Genomic DNA, 21,826 nt, shown 5'->3' on the forward strand with positions numbered 1-21,826 from the left:
TTGGGGTGTGACGAGACACAATATAGCTTCTGTTGTGGTTACTCTGTGCTATTATCTGATGTGGCATCATATGGAACCACATTTTGTCAAATTGCAAATCGATTGGAACAGTATTGAATATGACATCAGTCTCTCAAGAGCTAAATGAGTTTTACCAAACAACCTCAGGGATCTGTTCTAAACAGCCTTCCCTGCTACACTACTTCAGTGGTCCTCTGTAGCTCAGTTGGTAGCTGTAGAGCATGGTGCTTGCAACACTGGTGGATTGGGTTAGATTCCCCAGAGCACCCATGCGAGCATGTTACATATTTAGTGTCAGTGTTTTCCAGCCCAAACCTCCTCAACGAAGCCGTACTGACACGTTTTAATCTTCCTCATATACATGCTTTGTTTGTTGTTTTACTTTTTATGCACTTTGACATTCCTTGAAAAACGTTACACAAGTTAAATAAATAATAATAATAAGATAGTGGGACTAGGAACAGTTACTTTGGCAATTGCCTCTACTAGAAGGATATTACAAGTAATGTATTTGAAATAATAGGACCCCTAATAATAACAATACAATTAGTAGTAGCTTGTAGCTAGTGGCAGTAGCAGTGTTTTTATAGTGCTACGTAAATAATAATTGTCTTTATTTCAGTTTAGCCAAATAGTTATATATAATATTTAGAATAATACATAAATAAAAGTGTAAAGGCTAAAAAAATGAATTAAATATAAGTGAAGGGTATGGTACCATTATTCTGTGTGTGTGTGTGTGTGTGTGTGTGTGTGTGTGTGTGTGTGTGTGTGTGTGTGTGTGTGTGTGTGTGTGTGTGTGTGTGTGTGTGTGTGTGTGTGTGTGTGTGTGTGTGTGTGTGTGTGTGTGTGTGTGTGTGTGTGTGTGTGTGTGTGTGTGTGTGTGTGTGTGTGTGTGTGTGTGTGTGTGTTCTTCCACATCTGTCCTCCCTTAGATCCATGTTGTTGGCAAAGCCCACCCGGAGCGCGTGAGGGGCGAAGCACAATTCCCGCAAACGCTTCCTCCTCAGCGAGTTCAGACGCAGCGTTCTCCCGTGAGTGGAGCTCGGATGGACCTAGGGTGAGAGGGCAGCTGAGGAGAGAAGAGAGGGAGATATAAGAGAGATAGGCTAGACTTGGACGACTCGGACACAGTGTCTGATGGAGATTCCAGCTGAGCAAACAAAAAACCCCAGAAACACCACAAAGCTGAGGGTTTGGAAAAATGTGTGGGTCTGGTAAGGTCAGATTCCCCACCGTAACTAATTCAATTTCACAAACTGTAAGAAAACACGGGGCTCAACAGAGTAGCCACTACAGACGAGTAGGAATGAGAGAGGGTCATCAGCATCTGGCGCGTTCTTGGTTCAGTTACGAGTAGGCACGTTATGGATTCTGAAAAGTAACTAACTCAAATGAATGGAACTTCTTTAAAGTTATATAGTTTACAATTGATTTTGCATGTAGGTCTACAGCTCGCTGTTTTGACACTGCAGTCCCCACGTGCGGCCAAAGAGTGGTGGCCAGCAGAGCCTTGTAGCCGCAGTGGGCTGCTCGGGCGGTGGGCTGCACTACGCTGCTAAATACATTAGTGCTACATTCTGGGAGAACAGGGAGTCGCATAGACAGCGCTCACTTCTCTAAATAAACATTAGTCTTAAAAAGTTTGGCCCCTCGACCTCAGCATGATCGGATTTCACTCTGGATAGTAAAACTTCATTTTTATCGCGAGGTTTTCCCCTTCTTTCCGAAAACCGACTCACATTCGAAACTACTTAAATAAAGTTTATTTTTCACCTTTCTTGGGGAGATAATGTCCTTGAGTTTAAAAAAAGTTTTCTTTAGTTTGCCAAACGATATAACATGTTCCCTAGTCGAGTAACCCTATTTTGAGACTCTATATTCTAGTTGTCATATTTTCCACCTTAATGTTCCTAAAACTGAAACAGAACACATACCCAAGTAAATAAACGTTAATAAGATATAACATTCATATAGTCAACTGCAAGGTAGTAGGCTATGCAACAATTGGACGCAGACCACTGAGGAAGACATATGCGCCCGATTTAAAGGAGTAGACATTTCAGGAGAAAGTTGATCAACACACTAACAAGTGCACATATACGTGTTTTGGTATGTCGTCACCATTCATTTTCCTGTGATTCGCAGTAGATTGAAATGTTACATTGTGCGTAAAATATAATTGTGTTTGGAGAGCTCGGGGATCAAGCCTTACGAATTAGAAAGGGAATTCACCTAATGAAATAAAAACACTGATTAATGAATAGGCTCTATGGGCAATTATAGGACATGTCGTGAAATAGGCCGATGTGTAATTAGGCCTATCCTCCATGAGTAACAGGCAGAGTAACATCTTTCCTGCGTAATAGGTTGACAAATAGGCCAACAGCAGTTATGGGGAAAACATGGGGATTAACAGTTAACCTCAAGGATAATAAAAGGCCTCATTGCCCCTCATAATATAGAGGTTAACTCATTTGTGGTAGGCCTACTACGAGTTTTTGGAGGGCTTTTCATTCCAACTCATGAGACGCGCCGTTTTCCAGAATCCATTTGATTCTCGTTTGTTCCATGCACACTCATCGAAGTACCAAGGAACATAGGCTATACCCTATCAGTGTCCCAGCATGAAATGGACATACTCTCCTACCGTCTGTTAGTGTCTACTTCTGTTAGCAATATCAGTGTGTTCGAGAAAGGCCACCAGCTGTGCCTTTCTATCAAAGCAATAGCGGGGAAAGTCACATAAAACCCTTGCCTTTTCAATATGTTACCGTTAAGTCCACGCGTTGCTCCAATAAGCCAACAACAACTCGGAACATCCTACTCCAAAAGAAAGACAGGAGTGCCTAGGTTGTCATGGAGTTAATAATCATATTAACAAAACCCTAAATTCGATGTCCGTGCCCCCCGCGGAAATCGAATTAGCATAATAAAAACATCCCCATAAAAATCAATGTGTTTAAGATAGAGACATCTGGGTTTTTTTTTTGCATTGTATGCATCTCAATCCACCACATCCGCCTATGTTACGCTTCTGCATCTGAAGTGAATGGTGATAGAGCTAGAGAGGTGTTTGTCAGACCATGAAAAATCCCAAAAATCCGTATTCTCACAAAATCCTATGTAGCATCCGAACGCTTGTCCTACAAATTATTATGACCCCTCTACGGAAAGATGAGACTCTCGTGAACAAAATGGATTTCTCTGTTTTGGTGTCGGTACAGACAATCTGTCAACTTCTGTCTGTAGCCACCGAACAGTTTGGGCTATAATATTAGTGTTTTTGTACACCCCTTGTGGAAAGGTGAGACTCTCACGAACACGTTCATGTCAGTTGTTTTGCTTTAAGACACCCACAGGCCTCACAAGACTCGTCTGAAGGTCCCCTGCACCAGTTGAACAAATGTATGGAAGTATATACAGAGACTGTTTAGTTCCAAAAATAAGGGGTTAAATAAATGTTTTAAAAAAATGTTTCCTGATCTTTTTTACATCTCTCGGATGTAGGACAGACACTTCAGAACAAACTTCATTTTTATATTTAAAAAAATAATCTTATGTTCCAGGTTATGAATCTGTTATTCTTTGTGTTTGTACGCAAATATTTTTTTATATATTGTATATTTTTTTCATACTTAAAGGTGTCTTAAAATTCAAAATCAAATAGCAAAATGATCCTTGGTATGACCTTAAAACAATTCCATATAGCTTAGTAGAACACCATACATCCATAGAAATGCATACATCCCTCCCCTCACCCTGTGCGTGCTCTCTGAGAGGAATGGGACGTACATGAACGAGCAGTGCCAAAGACACGCAAGTGAACGGCGGGCTAGATCAGCTGTTATCACAGTCTGGTGACCAGGGCAGTTGAATATCCACTGTAATTAATCCCCATGTTCTCTGTGTGTGGGATGCCTGGCCAGCAGCAGGTGTCCGTCAGTGTGTCACATTGTGTCAAAGTCGATAAGCGAGCGCTTCCAAATTAAATATTTTGCTAGAGATGAGGGCAGTTAGCTGTCTTTGCTTTATTTACACATTCTAACTTAATTAAGCAGAATATTCCTCTGTCCGCTGCAAAAACACGGAGGGGGCGATTGGGAGCAGAGAATGCCCCTAATTAACAAGTCGTTAGTGTCCATCACAGCGCAACTAGCAGTGACAAATTGACTGGAAAACCTAGCCACTTCTGTTTTTCTTTTGGAGTAGGAAGTTCATTCGAGTTGTTGTTGTCTTATTGGAGCAGAGCGAGTTGCAATTCGAACGTCCCTACCCCATTGAAGTTGACATCTAAAAAGGTTACGGTACGGGTTATGGTTAATGTAAGGGGTTAAGGTTATGGTTAGGGTTTAGTCGGGTATGGAAGTCCCAATGATCCGGATAGCACTAACCAGTATAGAAGCGAGGTTTTGATTTATTGAAGCCCGCGGCTACTCTCCTGCAGGCCTCGTTGTGCCTGGGGACCCGGTCATCGCATTCCTGTACTGTGTGCGTGAAAATGACCTTCTCTGCCTGCCTATTTCACAGCCTCAGCCTACAGGCTACCGCCACACAACCAACGTTTTTTTGCAGGCAAGGCCCAAGAGTGCAATAGCAAAACCTCAAATACAATCTTTAGTACCAGTAAAACAAGAGTCCTCATTTTGAAAGGGGCCAATACTTTACGTTGTTGATTTATTCCGTTCTGCGATGTAATTTGTCCGCTGGAAAATGTGTGTTAACATGCTGCTTCAATAGTCTACACTGGAATGCAGGTTTGATAGAACAATCCTTGAATGAAACCCGCATCGACCATATCTATATATATTTTCTCTGCTCCCAATCGCCCCCTATGTATATATTGCTAGAGCCTAATGGTGCCTAAACTTGGAGTGAAACGTGTAGCCCTATCCATGGCTGAACTCACTTTGCAATGCCGGTTTGAAATGGAGTCCATGACAAAGAAAAACAGAACTGTCTGGCCTCCGGCTGCAACAGGTGTCCGTCCATCATAGTTCATCTCAGGTGACCATTCTCTAGTTAATAGACCCGCGGTAATGTTTTGACAAAGCTGAAATGGAACTTTAAGACCTTCTCATAAAGACTTTAGCCAAAGCCATGATGATATGGCAACTGTTTGTTTGTGTTATTAAACACACCAATACACTGCCTCTCACTGTGGTGCTGCTGCTGGGATGTATTTGTTTGAAACGTAGAGCTGACCACAACTATTTTTTATAGTAAAGATGCTTGCCTATATGATACATTTCAAGACATGATAGTAAATGCAGATCTTGTATATCCATAGGTTTTTATCAACGTAGGTTTAAATATGATTACACTTTGACATTATAGGTTATTTTATGCAACTCCCTCAATATCTATTTATTTTACAGATACTTACATTAATAAAAGAAAACCGACGTTTTGAATATATGCCAAATAATAATAATAATAATAATTGTTAATGTATTATTATAACGTTTTATCATCTGAAAAGTATAGCCTATAATACTGTTGTTTTTGTAAATGTAGATGCTATTAATATTTTGAACAAGAAGCCTAATGCCCTATACCCGTTTTCAATATTCACCATTCTGTCCTATGGGTATATCATTTCCCTGGAGGTAGGCCTGTCCTACAAAGACATATTGACTAATCGGAATATGTCATTAGGCCTGCAGTATAAATACTTTTTTTTAAATAAAAAAAATCCAAACTGGGCGTTGTCGAGCAGTAGCTACCTTGAATCATTTAAATTACGAGATAATATTACTTTTTCTTAGAATTTGAGATACACATCCTGCTGCCACCTAATTAACAGGTCGTTAGTGTCCTTCACAGCGTAACTAGCAGTGACAAATTGACTGGTGGTGTAATTAGCATATGAGCCAGAGTAGGATATGCATGGTTTAAGCACAACGATTTCATGTAATCCCCTGTCCGCGTGCGGAGGAAAGGTGATGATGCGATGGTTTGGAGCAAGGTGACACTCGCACAAATTATATTGTAGAGTCATAGCCTAACAGGTTTCCTCAAACTAAATATTTGAAAGATATTCAATATAACGAAGTAAAAATGCACAATCTAATATACTTTTCCATAATCAAAGAAATCCTGTTACAGTAGCCGAATTTAATAGGAGCAGAACTATCGACAGCACCCTTCGATCAAGGAAACTGGTGTGGTGCCACAGTGAGAGAAATATGCCAATCAAAAGCAAATCCATGTCAAAGCATAGGCTACATTTATTTCATTCAGAAAGGCTAGGAGTTGGTCTAGTCATAATGTTGTCATGTTTAAAATATACTCAAAGCATTTCAAACTAATTTTAGTGAGCCGAGCCGTAGAACAGACGACTGACTGTAGGACAGACGACTGCTGCAGAGACAAATAAAGAAACACATTCTGTCCCGAGACTGTGGGTGGTCCTCCTGTGACAAATACACGGCATATTGAGAAAATGAAAGCATAATGAACATGTTATTAAAACGATAAACAGTTGATTTGGATATAATTGGAGTAAATTATACTTGTGTGATTTGTGACCCGTGAAAGACGTATAATTAGTAATCCATGTTTTTATTCTTATTGTGGGTCACTTTAAGCATTACGATGGTCGTTCCTAGGACAGCAGGCCTAGATGCATCATTATTTACGAGACAACATTTTAATAGTGTTTCCCAAACAAGCACGTATAGAGAGAACGAACGTTCACTATCTCCATTCAAATCTTACTTTAACATTATAATTATTCCACAATAGACTACTGACAAGGGATCATCTCCTAAAGAGATATTGCCACCTATGACTGCAAATAGGCTATTACATACCGAAACATTAACAAAATCACAGATTGCGCACATGTTGTCACACATCATGAAACACATTGAGGCAAAAATGACAGACAGTAACCTAGTCGTAAAATAGAACTCAATTGAACATGAAATTGATTTCAATATGATTAAAATAGTATATAGGCCTGTGTATCTTTTAATTCACTTATCTCGGTTTTCACATTTTTATCCTTCACTTGTTTGTACCAATTGCGAATACTTTGGCACTTTGTATTTAGTCAACTTCGTTTTGAAGCAGTCACAGCCAGACATATCTGGATAATTAAATGTTCTGTAAGTTTACGTGGAAGGACTAAAAGTGACGTGGAAGGGCTTAAAGTGACGTGGAAGGGCTAAAATGCATCTAAATATGCGCTTTGGCTGCTCTAGGAATGGTCTGTATCACTCGTAGATGTGCAAAGGTTTTTAAGAGCCACGTTACTAACGAAGGCTCTGGAAAACAGCTCGGCTACAAAAGATACATCATAAGAAGGTTCTAATGATGATTTTAACGAGGCACAGTCTTGTTTGGATTGTAGCAGCCTGTGATACCGGAGGGTAATCGACAGTGGTGCAGGCAATTGATCTCTTCATGTCCATGTGTTATAGTGAATATTTGACACAAAAATATATTGAATATAATATGTGATACAATACCTAAGATTCAATATGGCCACGGGGTGAACAGGGCCCGTTATCTACGTTTGACAGAGATAGCCCATAGGTCGATATAATATAAACTAAAACAACAATCTTACCCTTTCAGTGCATGATCAAAGTTATGTCAAAGTTGTGTGTGCGTGTGTGTGTGCGTCTGTGTGTGTGTGTGTGTGACAGCCTAAGTTTAGTGCGATTTTTGGCACCATGCTTAAAGTGAGCTTCTCCTCTACTGTCAAAACGGATTTGGTTTAATTCGTTTTCTGATGTTGCGCTTTGACACAGAAACGGAATCGAAAGAAAAGCATATGAAAGGTCTACTCCAAGGGCTTTCATTAACACGACATCAACAAAAGGAGTGCAAGAGACTTCATAAAAGTATGACTATCATGTTTGCGTTCTCTTCAAAGGCTTAGGGTGAGCTGAAGGGGAAAGTGGAAGAGGGGAGTCAGCCCTCCCACCCTTTATCCCTAATAATCAACTGTCAAAAACACCCCACCGAGTAATTTAACCATTTGCACACAGATCTGGTAAATAAAAGAGGCTTCTTTACGCCCCCCTCTGCCTCGGAACATGTGCTTGGCCAACTTCGAAATGGAATAATCGGTCTGTTTTCTGCACTGAGACGAGTCCTGTCCCGCTACCTCCTTTGTATATCTGTCCGGAGACAACACAGACGACATGAAAGCGAACAACCGCGCGCCTTTTGAGAAGATCGCTTTTCAGAGGCAAATGTGTGTGGGTTGTCTCCGAGAGAACCCCTCGCTGGGAGCCGCATTGAGCATGGGTCTTCAGTGACAACATCAACAAACGGGCAAAACGCCGGAATGATCGTGGATTAGGATCCTGATGAAAAACGCTGCTACAAATTAGTAACGAAACCCCAAGAGATCGTGGGTATCCATGTAGAACGTTCACATTCAATTACAGGCCTCCAAAACCCGATGTTCCTATTCATTTAGCCCGTTGTTACTTGCCAAAAAAGAGCCCATTATAAACGCCCTGAGAGCCACATAAGAGGAATGAATACATGCCCACTCTTCCAGAATATATCTCACAGCAAAATGTGGGAGTTCAGACATCACCAATCTGGATTTTAGCGCTTGTTGGCTGTAGTGGTATATAGCCTAATAAATGGGCTACTTTTTGAAAATGTAAAATTGATAATAGAGAAGTAATAAATACTCCTATCGTTGCATGCAAGATTTAACTGAGACTTAAACCCATGGCACTATTGCGTAAATGACAATGAACGCTCATAATCGTTTCAGAAAGCAGCTCGTAGTAGGACAATCAAAGACCTGCGTATAGCGTTCAAACTGGGCCTACTCATATAGATTGAAGTTTGACCTCGGAGCTAGATAAATAAAAACGTAAGCATATTTTCTATTTCCTTGTGGGATTTTAGGCTTTGGAGTCTTAATGGGTATTCAAATGTTTGAGTAGACCTATGTGTGCAGGCATAGGGACAATAAAACGTCACAATAAACAAGTTAACGAAAGTATTTTTAAATTCACAAACATTTATTATTATTTTCATTACAACAAAAAATGACCTATGAACATTAAGTGTCTGTCTGTACACATACCATACGTTTCACTGATTGATTTCAATGAAATAGACAGGAACTAAAGCACAACAGTTTAACAGGATGAGAGGTAATGCGCTTTACACCAAAACCACATATCTGTCCACTGACAACATGAAACACTATCCATACAAATTCACCACAACACCGGTGTTAAGAGAACGAGGGGTAGTGGGAAAAGGTTAGATTTGTTTAAATAACCCCCCTTGTCTCAATGTGCTTTCTAACAATTAAAACCTGAGTTTGCGTCTCGGTAGCCTATTAACAGTGCTTTATTTCACAACGCACACAATATATATAAAACAATATAAACCATAATAAAAATCTCAATTATAGTTCAGAAACAATTAAATCCTCCCCACAGTGAGATTACATGAAATTTAACTTGCGTTAAAATAGCTGGATCTTTGCTCACGATAGGTGAGGGCCTAGGCCAATGTAGGCCAACGAATACACTCAACATTGTCTTAGAATTTGTTTTCTGACTTCATCATGAATCTTCCATTTAGTGTATCCTATACATATTTACAATCCATAAATATAGCCACCGTTTCACTTTCCTCTCTCCGATCAGATCTAAGAAACATCAGACGAAGAGCAACACTCTATTTCTCAATGAATGTTTATCCTACCTTCACATAAGACGAATAGAACCATAATGGATTAATAGGATTTCTGCAAGTTTTGCTTTTGCCGCCGGTTTAGAAATGACACATGTTTAGATTTGTAGTTTTGCTGGAGAATGTCTGTGAGCCAGGCTGAAGCATTGCTTCCTGCGAGAGGTTAAAGTGGTTCGAAGCTGAGGCGAGTGCAGGGTTTAACATGGCCAGGATCTGAGCCTGACTGTGGCTGCCCGACTGTGCGCTGTACGGGGAGGCCACGGAGTTAGCTGCACCGATTATATTGTCTATAGAGAAAGAGGGCCGAATCGGAGTGTTAGTGTCCGTCTTGAGAGGCGCCAGGCCGGGCAAGGTCGGGCTTAGTTGAGGGTAGAATGGCTTTCGTAAATCAGCCCCTAATAGAGAGGGCAGGGGATGTGGCGTGGGGAATATTGAGGCTGGCGAGGGGAATCCACAAGATGTATTCTGGAAAGGGAAAGCGCCTGCTGGGAGGTGCGGATGATAGGGGTTATGTGCATGGAAGTTCTGCAGCTGGAGTCCGTAGTTGTACCCATAAGGGCCGTATCCAAACCCGGGCAGGAACCCCCCGGAGTCCCTGAGGATTTCGTTGGCTTGGTGCCTCTTGAAGCGCTTCCTCCTGCGTAAAAAACTCCCGTTGTCGAACATGTCTGCGGACTCCGGGTCGAGGGTCCAGTAGTTGCCTTTTCCGGGGTTGCCAGGCTCACGTGGGATTTTGACAAAGCAGTCATTGAGAGAAAGATTGTGACGAATGGAGTTTTGCCAAGCGGGGAATTTCTCCCGATAATACGGGAACCTGTTGCTAATAAACTCACAGATCTCGCTGAGAGTGAGACGTTTCTTGGGACTCTGGAGGATAGACATGGTTATCAGGGCTATGTAGGAGTACGGGGGCTTGACTAGAGCATTCTTACCAGGCTTATCACCTATCATGGCCCCTGAATCTAAACCAACTCCAACCTGGTCAACCGGACACCCGGAGCTGCTGAGGCTGGGGGAGGAACCCCTCTCCCCCGCGTTCTGAGACAAATTATCGTCCGAGTCATTGTCCAGGAAATCGTGATGAAGGTATTTCCCATCCTTGCCAACCGAGATGTCTCCCCCAACCACATCTATGTCCACATCTTCAGACAAAGCAGAGTTGTCGGACATATCCGTACCTAGAGTCATCCTTGGAGAGACTGGTTATCTTCCTTCCTCTCGTTCCGTACCGAGTCTTTTCAGCTCCCAAGCTGGGTGTACTCAGTCCGTGCGTAAAGCACTCAACCGCTCTTCAGAGGACCAAAGCGAACTCCCGTTTACTTCTCCACGCTGCATAGAAACATTAGTGGAATCTAGAAGAGAGCAAGACTACGCTTGGATCCAGGTGTAACGCCACTCCAACCAGTTGGTATGGAGGCTGTGGTGTCTTTCACCGAGGATGAAACTCTTCTGAATTCAAGCGCAGGAAAACAAAACTGGAATGGAAAATTCAGCCAAGCTATTTACTTGAAGACCACTACAAGCATTTATACAATAATAATGTTTCTTCCTTGCACTCATTTGTGTTTTAGGTCGTTAGTTTACTGTTGCATATCTGTATGATTATCTTTACCCACAGGCACGAAGCAAGTATCCTGCGTGAGCTTCATACTATTCCCATTCAAAGCTCTCAAAAGCTATTTATTCAGCCGTCCCAATCACGTGGTCACGGTGTCACTGTTACCAGGAATTGAAGGAAAGGGGAAAGGGAAGGGAAGACGGACACGGGGAGGAGATGGTGAGTGCACTACTTTACACCTTCTCTTGGGTTAACGATACTCCAACACACACACATCTTCTAAATATGGATTATCATCAAAAGTATTGGTTTTATGTTGTTGGAATGAATTGTAGCTATATCAAAAGACAAACAGGATGGACGTGTCCATAGTATCAGGGGTATTGAAACCTCATAGGGTTCAATTCTTAAGAATCGGAGTTAGTTGATTGGATAATAAATAGTCTACATAACACAGCCCAGGTCCAATACCAGACAATTTGCATATTTATGAAGAATGATTTCAAGGCTAAAACATCTTCGTGTATTTGTTTGTTAGTCAGTGAATTAATTCAGTTGTCACTTGAATCTGATTTACAACATGATTCCAATTATGGCCTACTCAATTTCAAAATGCGTTGTAAAATATCCAAAATATTTCGTTATCCAATTTGCAATTATGCACGCTCTCATACCCTTCTAAACAAAACAAAAATATTGCAATACAAATATCCACGATGGCTTTAAATCGATTTAAAAGTGCTCCAATAATTGCTTATTATCGTTGCGGTTAATTAAATAAGTGGTTATTTTGTTTTCTATGACGTTATGCGTTTGGGTCTAATATTATACCATATTATTGGCCTACCATTTTGACTTTGATTACCAGATATGTTATTAACCATTGATAATACACAGTCATTGATAATACACAGTCATTGATAATACACAGTCATTTTAATACAATTGAAAAACGGTATTATTAACTGTACATTTTACAATATTGAAACCCTAATTCAGCCAAATCACGACATATGTTATAAACAGTATAATTGTGTTATTAAACTGCACAAATGTGTTATTATTAGAATGTATTATTTTGTATTAGCCTATTATTATTAATCATATTATTATTACTATTATTATTGAGTCCATTGGGTTTAAACAAACTTCTGTCCTCTCAGAGTTAAGGAGAATAGAAGACAACATGAAACTGTTATCGAAAGGGAGATATATATATATAGAATACAGATATATATTCTGATTATTCATTTGAAACATGGAGCTGATATAGTAATTCACATCCGAAACTGACAGGTAAATAATATATAACTCCACAGTGCAAGTTTAACAATTGAAAGCAATGTTTTTCAGAATTGAGACTACGGGGTCATTTTTCCATGGAAAGGATCCTTCGTGAATGATAAAATAAGATAATTAGCCTACTACTGTGTAATAATAATGATAGGCCTAATTATACGACAAAAACAATAACAAGGTTCAATAATAATATGCCCTGTCATGATTTATTTTCAGAGGAGAAAGGCAACACTAGCTAAGGAATTCCATGAGCATGTCCTCCATTAATTCTCCGATCACTTCTCACGGGTTTTATGTTTAACTTGTCAAAAGTCATTACATTATCCATCTACATTTTCTACATCATTCACATATAGACAAACACATATGCGCCTGCAACCTGCTCTAATTCGTCTTCGTCAGAGTACGCTATGTATGCTATGGACAGAACAGATGATGGGTCTGTGTGTTTCATGACAGCAGGGGAGCAGCGCTCGCATTACAATTCATTATGTTGCAGAAACATGGCGTTATTGTAATACACATCAGCACCTCATCCGTCTCTGTACAGGACCATCAGCTAACAGGACCCTTCATGTTAACACAGGCTTCTCCTGCCCAAAACACCACAGCAACTTCATTGGCAACGTTTGTGTGGGTTAACATGGCTTTCTTTAAAAAATATATAATATTCAATTCAAATTCAAATATTTCAACGAACCTTTCAGGATTTTCCCTATACAGGCCCAAATATCATGAAAAAAAGGGGAAATAGATTTTAGGCGATCCGCACCTGCAAAAGCAAGTTATCGCACAGCAATGATAAACTACATTTCATTTACCTGAATTCGAATAAAAAATATCGTCAATTCATGCCAACTCAATTGAATTCATTTTACATCTGATGCATGACTCTCAAGTTCAGTTGTTAAGGAGGTGGAGAGCGGTTGAAGGTGTAGCCTAGCCTAACCGTGCGGAAGTGAAAGTGTCTGGAGTCGACCATGAGGTCCTCTCAATTGTAATTTATCTAAACTCAGTCAGCAAGTCCGTCACAGACACCAATCCCAATCCTTCCCAGCCCAGGGCAGGGCAGGTCGAGCCGGCCCGTCAACTGGTAGAGGTTGCATTGCTCACATCGCTGAGTTGAGGAACCAGACAGCTGCATGGGAGAAAGGCCAAATCTCAATTCATAATTGTTCTCTCAAGAAGCTAGACGCTATCTCGCCATCTTAGACTTGAGTTGATTTGGCGAGAAATAACATTATGTAGCCTTTGCCTATTATTCAGGGTTTGGGAGTAACTGATTACATGTAATCTGGTTACAAAAAACTGTAACTGTAATCAGCAACGTTAACAGCAAAAATATTGTAATCAGATAACAGATAACCTACTTTTAAAAAACTAGATGATTACCTCTTGGATTACTTAAAAAAATTGAAAGGATGTTTGAGGAAAAAAAATACATAATGTCACCTTTCTGTTTTCTCAATGACATTCAATTCAGCATTGAAAAAAGGCGCAAGTTTAAGTTTGTTCCAGCTGAGCAAGTCTGACCACAAGTCAGAGACTACTACTTCTAAAAGTAATCAGATTACATTAATGACTTTTGGTCATCCAAAATTACATTACTGATTACAATTTTGGACAGGTAACTAGTAACTAAGGCTTACATTTAGAAAGTAACCTACCTAACCCTGCCATTGATTATAGATACACAATTACAATCGATCATCTTCCAAACCAAGACTTAGATTTGGCAATCTCACGGGTCTGCATTTCCACCAGACCCAAAAACAAAAACACTGACAAGAACGAATGACTTAGGAGGCATTTAATAAGCCTAGGGCTATTTTAAAATCACACGAAGAAACAAACTAGTCTGTAATGTCCTGTAGCATTTGGACTGCCAACTTCAAAATAGTGGTTTGTGCAGCCTTTATAGTGGTGGAATTGGTAGCCTAAATGTTTTTTGTTATTGCCTCAAAATATTAAATTTTCCTCAAGGGATGAGAACATATTTTACTTCCATCCATATTGGACTTTGGACCGGAAACATGTCAAGCTCAACAACATTACCATTACATTACCATACGTTATTTTTCCTTTTTAGGCTACTCTGTTTTTCAGTTTGTGACTTATTTGTATTGCATGACACCTAGTGGACAAACTGTAGAATCCGGCACCAATTCCAATCCCAAAATCACTCCAGACAAACTTTTGATAGAGACCGCCAGGTGTCGCTCCAACTACGGGTAAATTATAATATATTAGGCTGCAGACCAATGATGTACAGACTCGCCAGAGGTACCGTTCGACAGCTGGAATAGCAAAGGTGCATGGATTCAATTACAAATACATTTATACATGTTGGAGCGGCAGGGTATCCTAGTGGTTAGAGCGTTGAACTAGTAACCGGAAGGTTGCGAGTTCAAACCCCTGAGCTGACAAGGTACACATCTGTCGTTCTGCCCCTGAACAGGCAGTTAACCCACTGTTCCTAGGCCGTCATTGAAAATAATAATTTGTTCTTAACTGACTTGCCTGGTTAAATAAAATAAAATAAATAAAACATTGTTTAAGAAGTCTACTTTCTGACAGATAGGCCCTATAACTCAAATATGCCTATTAGCTAGGCTATCTACCATTGGCCTACAGGTGAGCCAATATATCTCGTGGTCATGTAAAATACATCATATTGTACAAAATCGAATTAAATCCAATTGTATTCGTCATGTACACAGTTTACAGCAGGTAAAGGTGCAGCGAAATGCTTTGTGTGCCAGCTCCCTCAACAATCCAGTTGGATTGCAGGCTATATGTGGTCGATAGATTTGGCTACATTATACAACAAAAATCTACATAAACTGACAATAACAGCAACACTATATTATTGGCCTACGATCTTCTTGGTCAAGTCTGAAACGTGTCTGAAACGTGTGCGTAAACATGGATACATGATGATAGAACTACAAAATGATGCCGTGACATTACTTCAAATAGCTGTAAAGCATGACGTTTCTGTCCTACTATAACAACCCATACAAATGATCTTACAAGTCATGCAAATACAATACTGCCTACTTCCCTAGAAGTTTGTAATAAAACAAAAGGTTAAATTATGAGACAGTTCGGTAGGCCTAATTCAACACGATACATTTGGCCCACGATTCCTGATTTGGTCATTTTTATTTACACGCAGGAAACGAATTATATCAACACCATTAACGAAGTTATAAAGTAAGTATGTAGCCTATATTTCAGAATGAATGTGTAAATTCCCTTGCAGGCCTATATCTGAAATATTAATAGAAAATATTTTGTTTGGGTCATTTAATTGTCTAGGCTATTGGGTACACAGGAAAAACCAATATGGTTTATGGGAATTGGACTTAAAGTATTATGATGTGCAATCAAATATTCATTTAAAGTAGGCCTAATTTAAACCAGAGGAGTACGTGCAGATCATAGGCATATTCAGTTCAACAGATACAAGGAACAAGACCATGCTTATCAAAAAATGTATTTATTACACGAACCAAACAGTGTAAATAGCAATGTAGGCCTATTCAACATAATTCGCAAACAAATAAACTATTTACTTTTCACAAAATAGAACAGTATATGTGGCTAATGATATTGTTTAAGAAGTCTACTTTCTGACAGGTGACAATGACTGGAATTGTTATCGGACAAAAAAGTACACGCAGATAGGCTACAAAACATCGTAAGAACACATTCATATTAATTTAATAAGACACGTAAGGCAAACGAACCAAAAGCACTGAGAAATGAACACAACTATAATGGAATGTATTTTGGCATTTCAAACAAAGAAGAGGTGTCACACCTATTTCAAATGGAATGTATTTTGAGGCTCTTGTTGTTTGTCTCTATAAAAATCAGTTTCTCACATATACCGATCTAGTCCTGACGCAAAGTTGGCTTGCCTCATGTAAGAGTTGTTGTAAGAGTTCATTGGGCTGGAGAGACCCAATAGTTGCTCAGTGTGTTCGGCGCAAGACCCGGAGCGCACGGTTGGTAGAGACATTCGGTTCCCGGTGCAGTACACCTGAGAAGTACCTGGAGAGAAACTGGATTGCGTCATGGAAGGCAGGTGGGGAGGAGATGCTGAGGAAGAGTATGGATAACCGGGTGCCAGGTTTGATGACAGTCCTCCACCGCCTCTGCCCAGTGAATTCCCTGAGGGATTGACAGTCTGCATCTGGAAGCAATTGGAGGGGTCAGTGCCAGTGAGGGAGCAGCTAGCTGATATGGTGCCCAGGTCACCACCGCCTAACCCCAGGGGGTTGAGCTCTCCTCCCTGCATCACCGACTCCTGGCTGATGATGTTGTCGATGCTGAACATTCTTGGCTGCCCTTGACTGACCCCGGCAGAGGTCTGATAATGATGCAGCATCCCCGGGTGGGGGGAAGCTGCCAGCTGTGATCCGTAACCCGATCCTATTCCTGGGTACAGGGTGTTGGGGTATGCCGGTCTGCCCATGGAGGTCGAGGTGAACGCGCTAGAGCTCTGCAAATAACCAGGATACGTGCTTACGTCAGTGCGCTTGAATCTTTTCCTCCTTCGCAGAAAACTCCCGTTGTCGAACATGTCTTCAGCGGCGGGGTCCAAAGTCCAATAGTTTCCCTTACCAGGCCTTCCAGGTTCCCGGGGAATCTTGACAAAGCAGTCGTTGAGGGTGAGGTTGTGGCGGATGGAGTTTTGCCACTTCTTTGAGTTCTCTCGATAAAAGGGAAAACGTTCCATGATGAATTTATAAATACCACCAAGTGTGAGTTTTCTCTCGGGGGAGTTGGCGATGGCCATGGCTATGAGAGCGATGTAACTGTAGGGTGGTTTCCCTCTCTGAACGGGCCTCTTCCTCCGTCGACTCCCCGTGGGCATGAGCTCCTCGGTTTGACCCAGAGCAGCTCCCTCCTCTCGGTCCGTGTTCGGACTAGGTCCCCGGGGCTCAGACTTGATCAGAACCCCGTCCTTCGTCCGGGCCGGCAGCTTCAGTGGTGGTGGCGGTATCGGGGAGTCCAGACTCACGTTAGGCAACATGACCAGCGGGCTGGCCGCATCGGCTGGCGACTGCTGGGACTCAGCAGTCATGTTACACATGCCAGAAAAGTAAGAGAAATTTGCAAGATTCATAAAAAATTATGTTTAATGTATGCTTGAAATATAAAAAAAGTAGTATTCAAATTGCCCCTGAAAAAAATGCAGGCACCATAAAGTGAGAGGGATATCTGCTATTGTTTTGCACAGAGACGGTGCGTGCGTTTTGGGTCCCTCCCTATGTTAATTTGAACCCTGTCCACCTCGCCGCCAGTGAGCATTCTCTCTTGCCAGGTGAGTGGCGTGGACAGTTTTATAAACCAGGGGTCGAGTGACGACACTGACGATAGAAAAAAGGGGGGGGGGGGGTACTGCCCCCTGACAGAACATGATTTTCACATACCAGTATATCTACTTTTCTAAATTATATGTAAGGATGTTGCGCTGTAACTCTAGGATAAATAACGTAATGATACTTGACCATTTAATTCCCAGAGTAGGATGAAGTTTGCCTATTTTTTTTTATAGATATGCCCACATCCTCGTTTTTTGTCAGTTACATTAAAACAGCTAAAACACATTTTTTTATGACATATTCTGAAGTTGGAACGCATATAGGCAACATTACATTCAAATAACCGATCAAACATGTTAGACTCTACTAAAATATTTAAATACCGGGTGACTGTAAAACGTTGTGATTGTGTTAAATTGACATAAGCACGCACAGTCCGTTTAAGTGCTCCAATCACAAGTTATTATGTGAGTGATAAGTGAAGGACCAGGGAGCTCTCCCTCCCTCTCTGTTCTCTCCGTGTGTCTGAGTCGCTGTGGGTTTGCTCTGGACTGCAGTGTATATCTAGGCCAGAAACAACATGGACAGAGCTGCTCTATGGGATTCCAAACCCAACGCTCAATCCACCAATTGAAAAATAATAACAATCCATTAAAAACAAGCAATTGAGCTGTGAAAGCTTTTGGGGAAGAAAATAAAAATATCCCTCTATTTCATTAGGATGTTTGGAAATTGATAATGAAACTTTACTCAAAGCAGAGGGTAATGTTTTGGGACATTGTAATAAGGAACAGCATATTGCACAAAGTCACCATACAGACAAGCTATTAAAACACTATCACATGATAGCACTCCTAATGGATTCTTTTGTCAAATTGGGGGTGTTACATTAATAACCCAATAAAAGACACAGAAGATAATGTACCAAGACAAATATTTTTGATATACGTTTTCAACATAAAAATAATCTTAAATAGCTTCAATGGCTTTATTTAAAAAACTATTTGAATTGCATCAAATGGAGGACATACATTTTGCCAGTGAAAATAATATTCTAAAGGTTTGTTAATCTGAGTGTGACAGTGTTAGTAGGTGTGTGCATGCGTGTGTGTGTGAGAGAGAGAGAGGCTAAGAGAGAGGGGGACAGTCAGTGTGTGTGTGAACGAGGGGCAGCGAGACACTGTGTTCAAAGCAAAGGTTAAATCAACAGGGCTCTCTCACAGGCTGATATGAAAGAAATGGTGTAATGAATCAAACCAAAGTCATAAACCATAAACGCCCTCCCTTCTCCACTTCTCCACTCCCCACTAAGCATTCCCAACACAAAGTCCCCCCCCCAGCACCCACCCCTCCCACAGCTCAGACTCACTAAGCCCAGCTAGCCACTCTCAGCCAGTGGCTAACAGCTTCAGACAGGCGTGGGAGCAGGGGTGAATCCAAGCAGGATCTGCCCCCAGAGCTGCCAGGTCAGGCAGGACAAACAGAGGCTATGGCCAGGAAACAGCCCCTCTGCCCTGGGGCCTACGGCCTCACTGTAATCCCTGTACCCTCCCATCTCCCAGTGCTCACACACACACACACACACACACACACGGACACACGGACACACAGACACGCACACACAAATATGCACGCACACACACACACACACACACACACACACACACACACACACACACACACACACACACACACACACACACACACACACACACACACACACACACACACACACACACACACACACACACACACACACACACACACACACAATCTTATTTTCCTTAACCCTAACCTACCTTAACCCCTAACAGTAATCCTAAACCTAACCCTAAACCTAACCCCTAACCATAATCCTAAACCTAACCCTAAACCTAACCCCTAACCATAATCCTAAACCTAACCCTAAACCTAACCCCTAACCATAATCCTAAACCTAACCCCTAAACTGTGTAAGATGCCATCTTTCGGATGGGACATTAAATGAGTGTCCTGATTCTCTGTGATCACTAGAGATCCCATGGCACTTATCATAAGAGTAGGGGTGTTAACCATGGTGGCCTGGCTAAATTCCCAATCTGGCCCACATACCATCATAGCCACCTAATAATCCCCAGCATCCAAGTGGCTCATTCATCTCCCCTCCTCTCCCCTGGAACTATTCTCCAGGTCATTGCTGTAAATGAGAATGTGTTCTTAGTCAACATACCTGGTAAAGTAATGGTAAAATAAATAAATACAAGCTTAAAATAGCCCTTGTCCTCATGGGGATGTGAGAAATTTTCCCACAAGGGATACATGTCATTGTTTTAATATCCTTGTGGGGACATTTTGGGATTTCTGGTCCCTACGAGGATAGAAGAACAAGCCAAGACCACACACACAGTCTGCCCCTTCACCAACACATTGCACCAGTGCACTCCAGGCACTGTGAGGGAGCAACACATGTATGGTATATGCAACATGCAAGTGTTTATCTAAATTTAATGATTCAATTGGTCACTAATTTACAATATGACACATTAACATGAATATTGGTAGTTCTGTTAAGAAACCTTTGAGATGCTGTTTATAATTCATGTACAGCTAAGAATAATTCAAGGTGTCAGATATCTCCAAGCATGTCTGAATACCACTTTGAAGTTCTTACTACATCAACTCACAGACTCCACAGAGACATTTAGAATTTTCACAGCTAGAAAGAGAATAATAATCTCTCCTCTGTTTCTCTCTCTGTGGGTACATGTTTAGCATCACCACATCTGTCTCTCTTCCTCTCTTTGGGAGAAAAATAGAAAAAGAAGAAAGGGAAAGAGAGAAAGAGGTCAGGAGGGGAGGAGTGAAAGAGAGAAAAGGGGAAAGAGGGAAAGCGAGAAAGAGGTCAGGAGGTCATGAGGGAAGGAGTGAAAGAGAGAAAGAGAGAAAAGGGGAAAGAGGGAAAGAGAGAAAAAGGGAAAGAGAGAAAAGGGGAAAGAAGGAAATAGAGAAAGAGAGAAAAAGGGAGAGGGAAAGAGAGAAAGAGAGAAAAGGGGAAAGAGGGAAAGAGAGAAAAAGGGAAAGGGAGAAAAGGGAAAGAGAGAAAAAGGGAAAGATAGAAAGAGAGAAAGAGGGAAAGAGAGAAAAGGGAGAGGGAAAGAGAGAAAGAGAGAAAATGGGAGAGGGAAAGATAGAAAGAGAGAAAAAGGGAGAGGGAAAGATAGAAAGAGAGAAAAGGGGAGAGGGAAAGAGAGAAAGAGAGAAAAAGGGAGAGGGAGAAAAAGGGAAAGAAGGAAAGAGAGAAAAAGGTAAAGAGGGAAAGAGAGAAAAAGGGAAAGAGGGAAAGAGAGAAAAAGGGAAAGAGGGAAAGAGAGAAAAAGGGAAAGAGGGAAAGAGAGAAAAAGGGAAAGAGAGAGTTGCTGAGTAAACACTTAGAACCCATTCATTCGCAAAGTGGCTCCAGGGGTGGAGGGGGGGTAAGCATGAGAAAAATAGGGGGAATGAAAGTGGGACAGAGAGAAAGAGAGAGAAACGCGCTAGAGAGAACTCTACCCTTTTCTTGCCCAAGCTAATCAAGTACGGGCCAGGGCTCCTGAAAACACAGGGATTATCAGAGTACTGGGGCTCTATTGGGCCGGCTAGGCCCTGCTCGCTCCTGCACTGCACGCCTCACTGCCCTGCTATAGCACCGCATATGGTTCTCACACACACACACACACACACACACACACACACACACACACACACACACACACACACACACACACACACACACACACACACACACACACACACACACACACACACACACACACACACACACACACACACACACACACACACACACACACAACCTCTCACTTTAACACACATACATTGTGGAGATCAGACACCAAAATAACTGAATATACAGAGTGCACACAGAGTCAGAAAGTGAGACAGAGGACTTGTT

The 21,826-nt window shown here is 41.4% G+C and overlaps 2 protein-coding genes across 2 annotated transcripts; both read right to left on the reverse strand.

The window, feature by feature from the left end:
* Positions 1-8,999: 8,999 nt before the first annotated feature.
* LOC118359191 (forkhead box protein D2-like) lies at positions 9,000-11,423 on the reverse strand. Its single transcript, XM_035737536.2, has one exon. The coding sequence runs from the start codon at positions 10,891-10,893 to the stop codon at positions 9,787-9,789; it is 1,107 nt and encodes a 368-aa protein (XP_035593429.1). The 5' UTR covers positions 10,894-11,423; the 3' UTR covers positions 9,000-9,786.
* Positions 11,424-16,302: 4,879 nt separating this feature from the next.
* LOC118358730 (forkhead box protein E4-like) lies at positions 16,303-17,699 on the reverse strand. The gene has a single exon (XM_035736663.2). It carries the CDS (start codon positions 17,697-17,699, stop codon positions 16,449-16,451), a length of 1,251 nt encoding a protein of 416 aa, XP_035592556.1. The 3' UTR covers positions 16,303-16,448.
* Positions 17,700-21,826: the final 4,127 nt, after the last annotated feature.

Source organism: Oncorhynchus keta, chromosome 26 (genome assembly GCF_023373465.1).
Source record: "Oncorhynchus keta strain PuntledgeMale-10-30-2019 chromosome 26, Oket_V2, whole genome shotgun sequence".
NCBI lineage: Eukaryota > Metazoa > Chordata > Actinopteri > Salmoniformes > Salmonidae > Oncorhynchus > Oncorhynchus keta.

Bases quoted from the DNA above. Each gene is read 5' to 3' on its own strand.
- LOC118359191 (XM_035737536.2), bottom strand. From the start codon at position 10,893: ATGACTCTAGGTACGGATATGTCCGACAACTCTGCTTTGTCTGAAGAT.
- LOC118358730 (XM_035736663.2), bottom strand. From the start codon at position 17,699: ATGAATCTTGCAAATTTCTCTTACTTTTCTGGCATGTGTAACATGACT.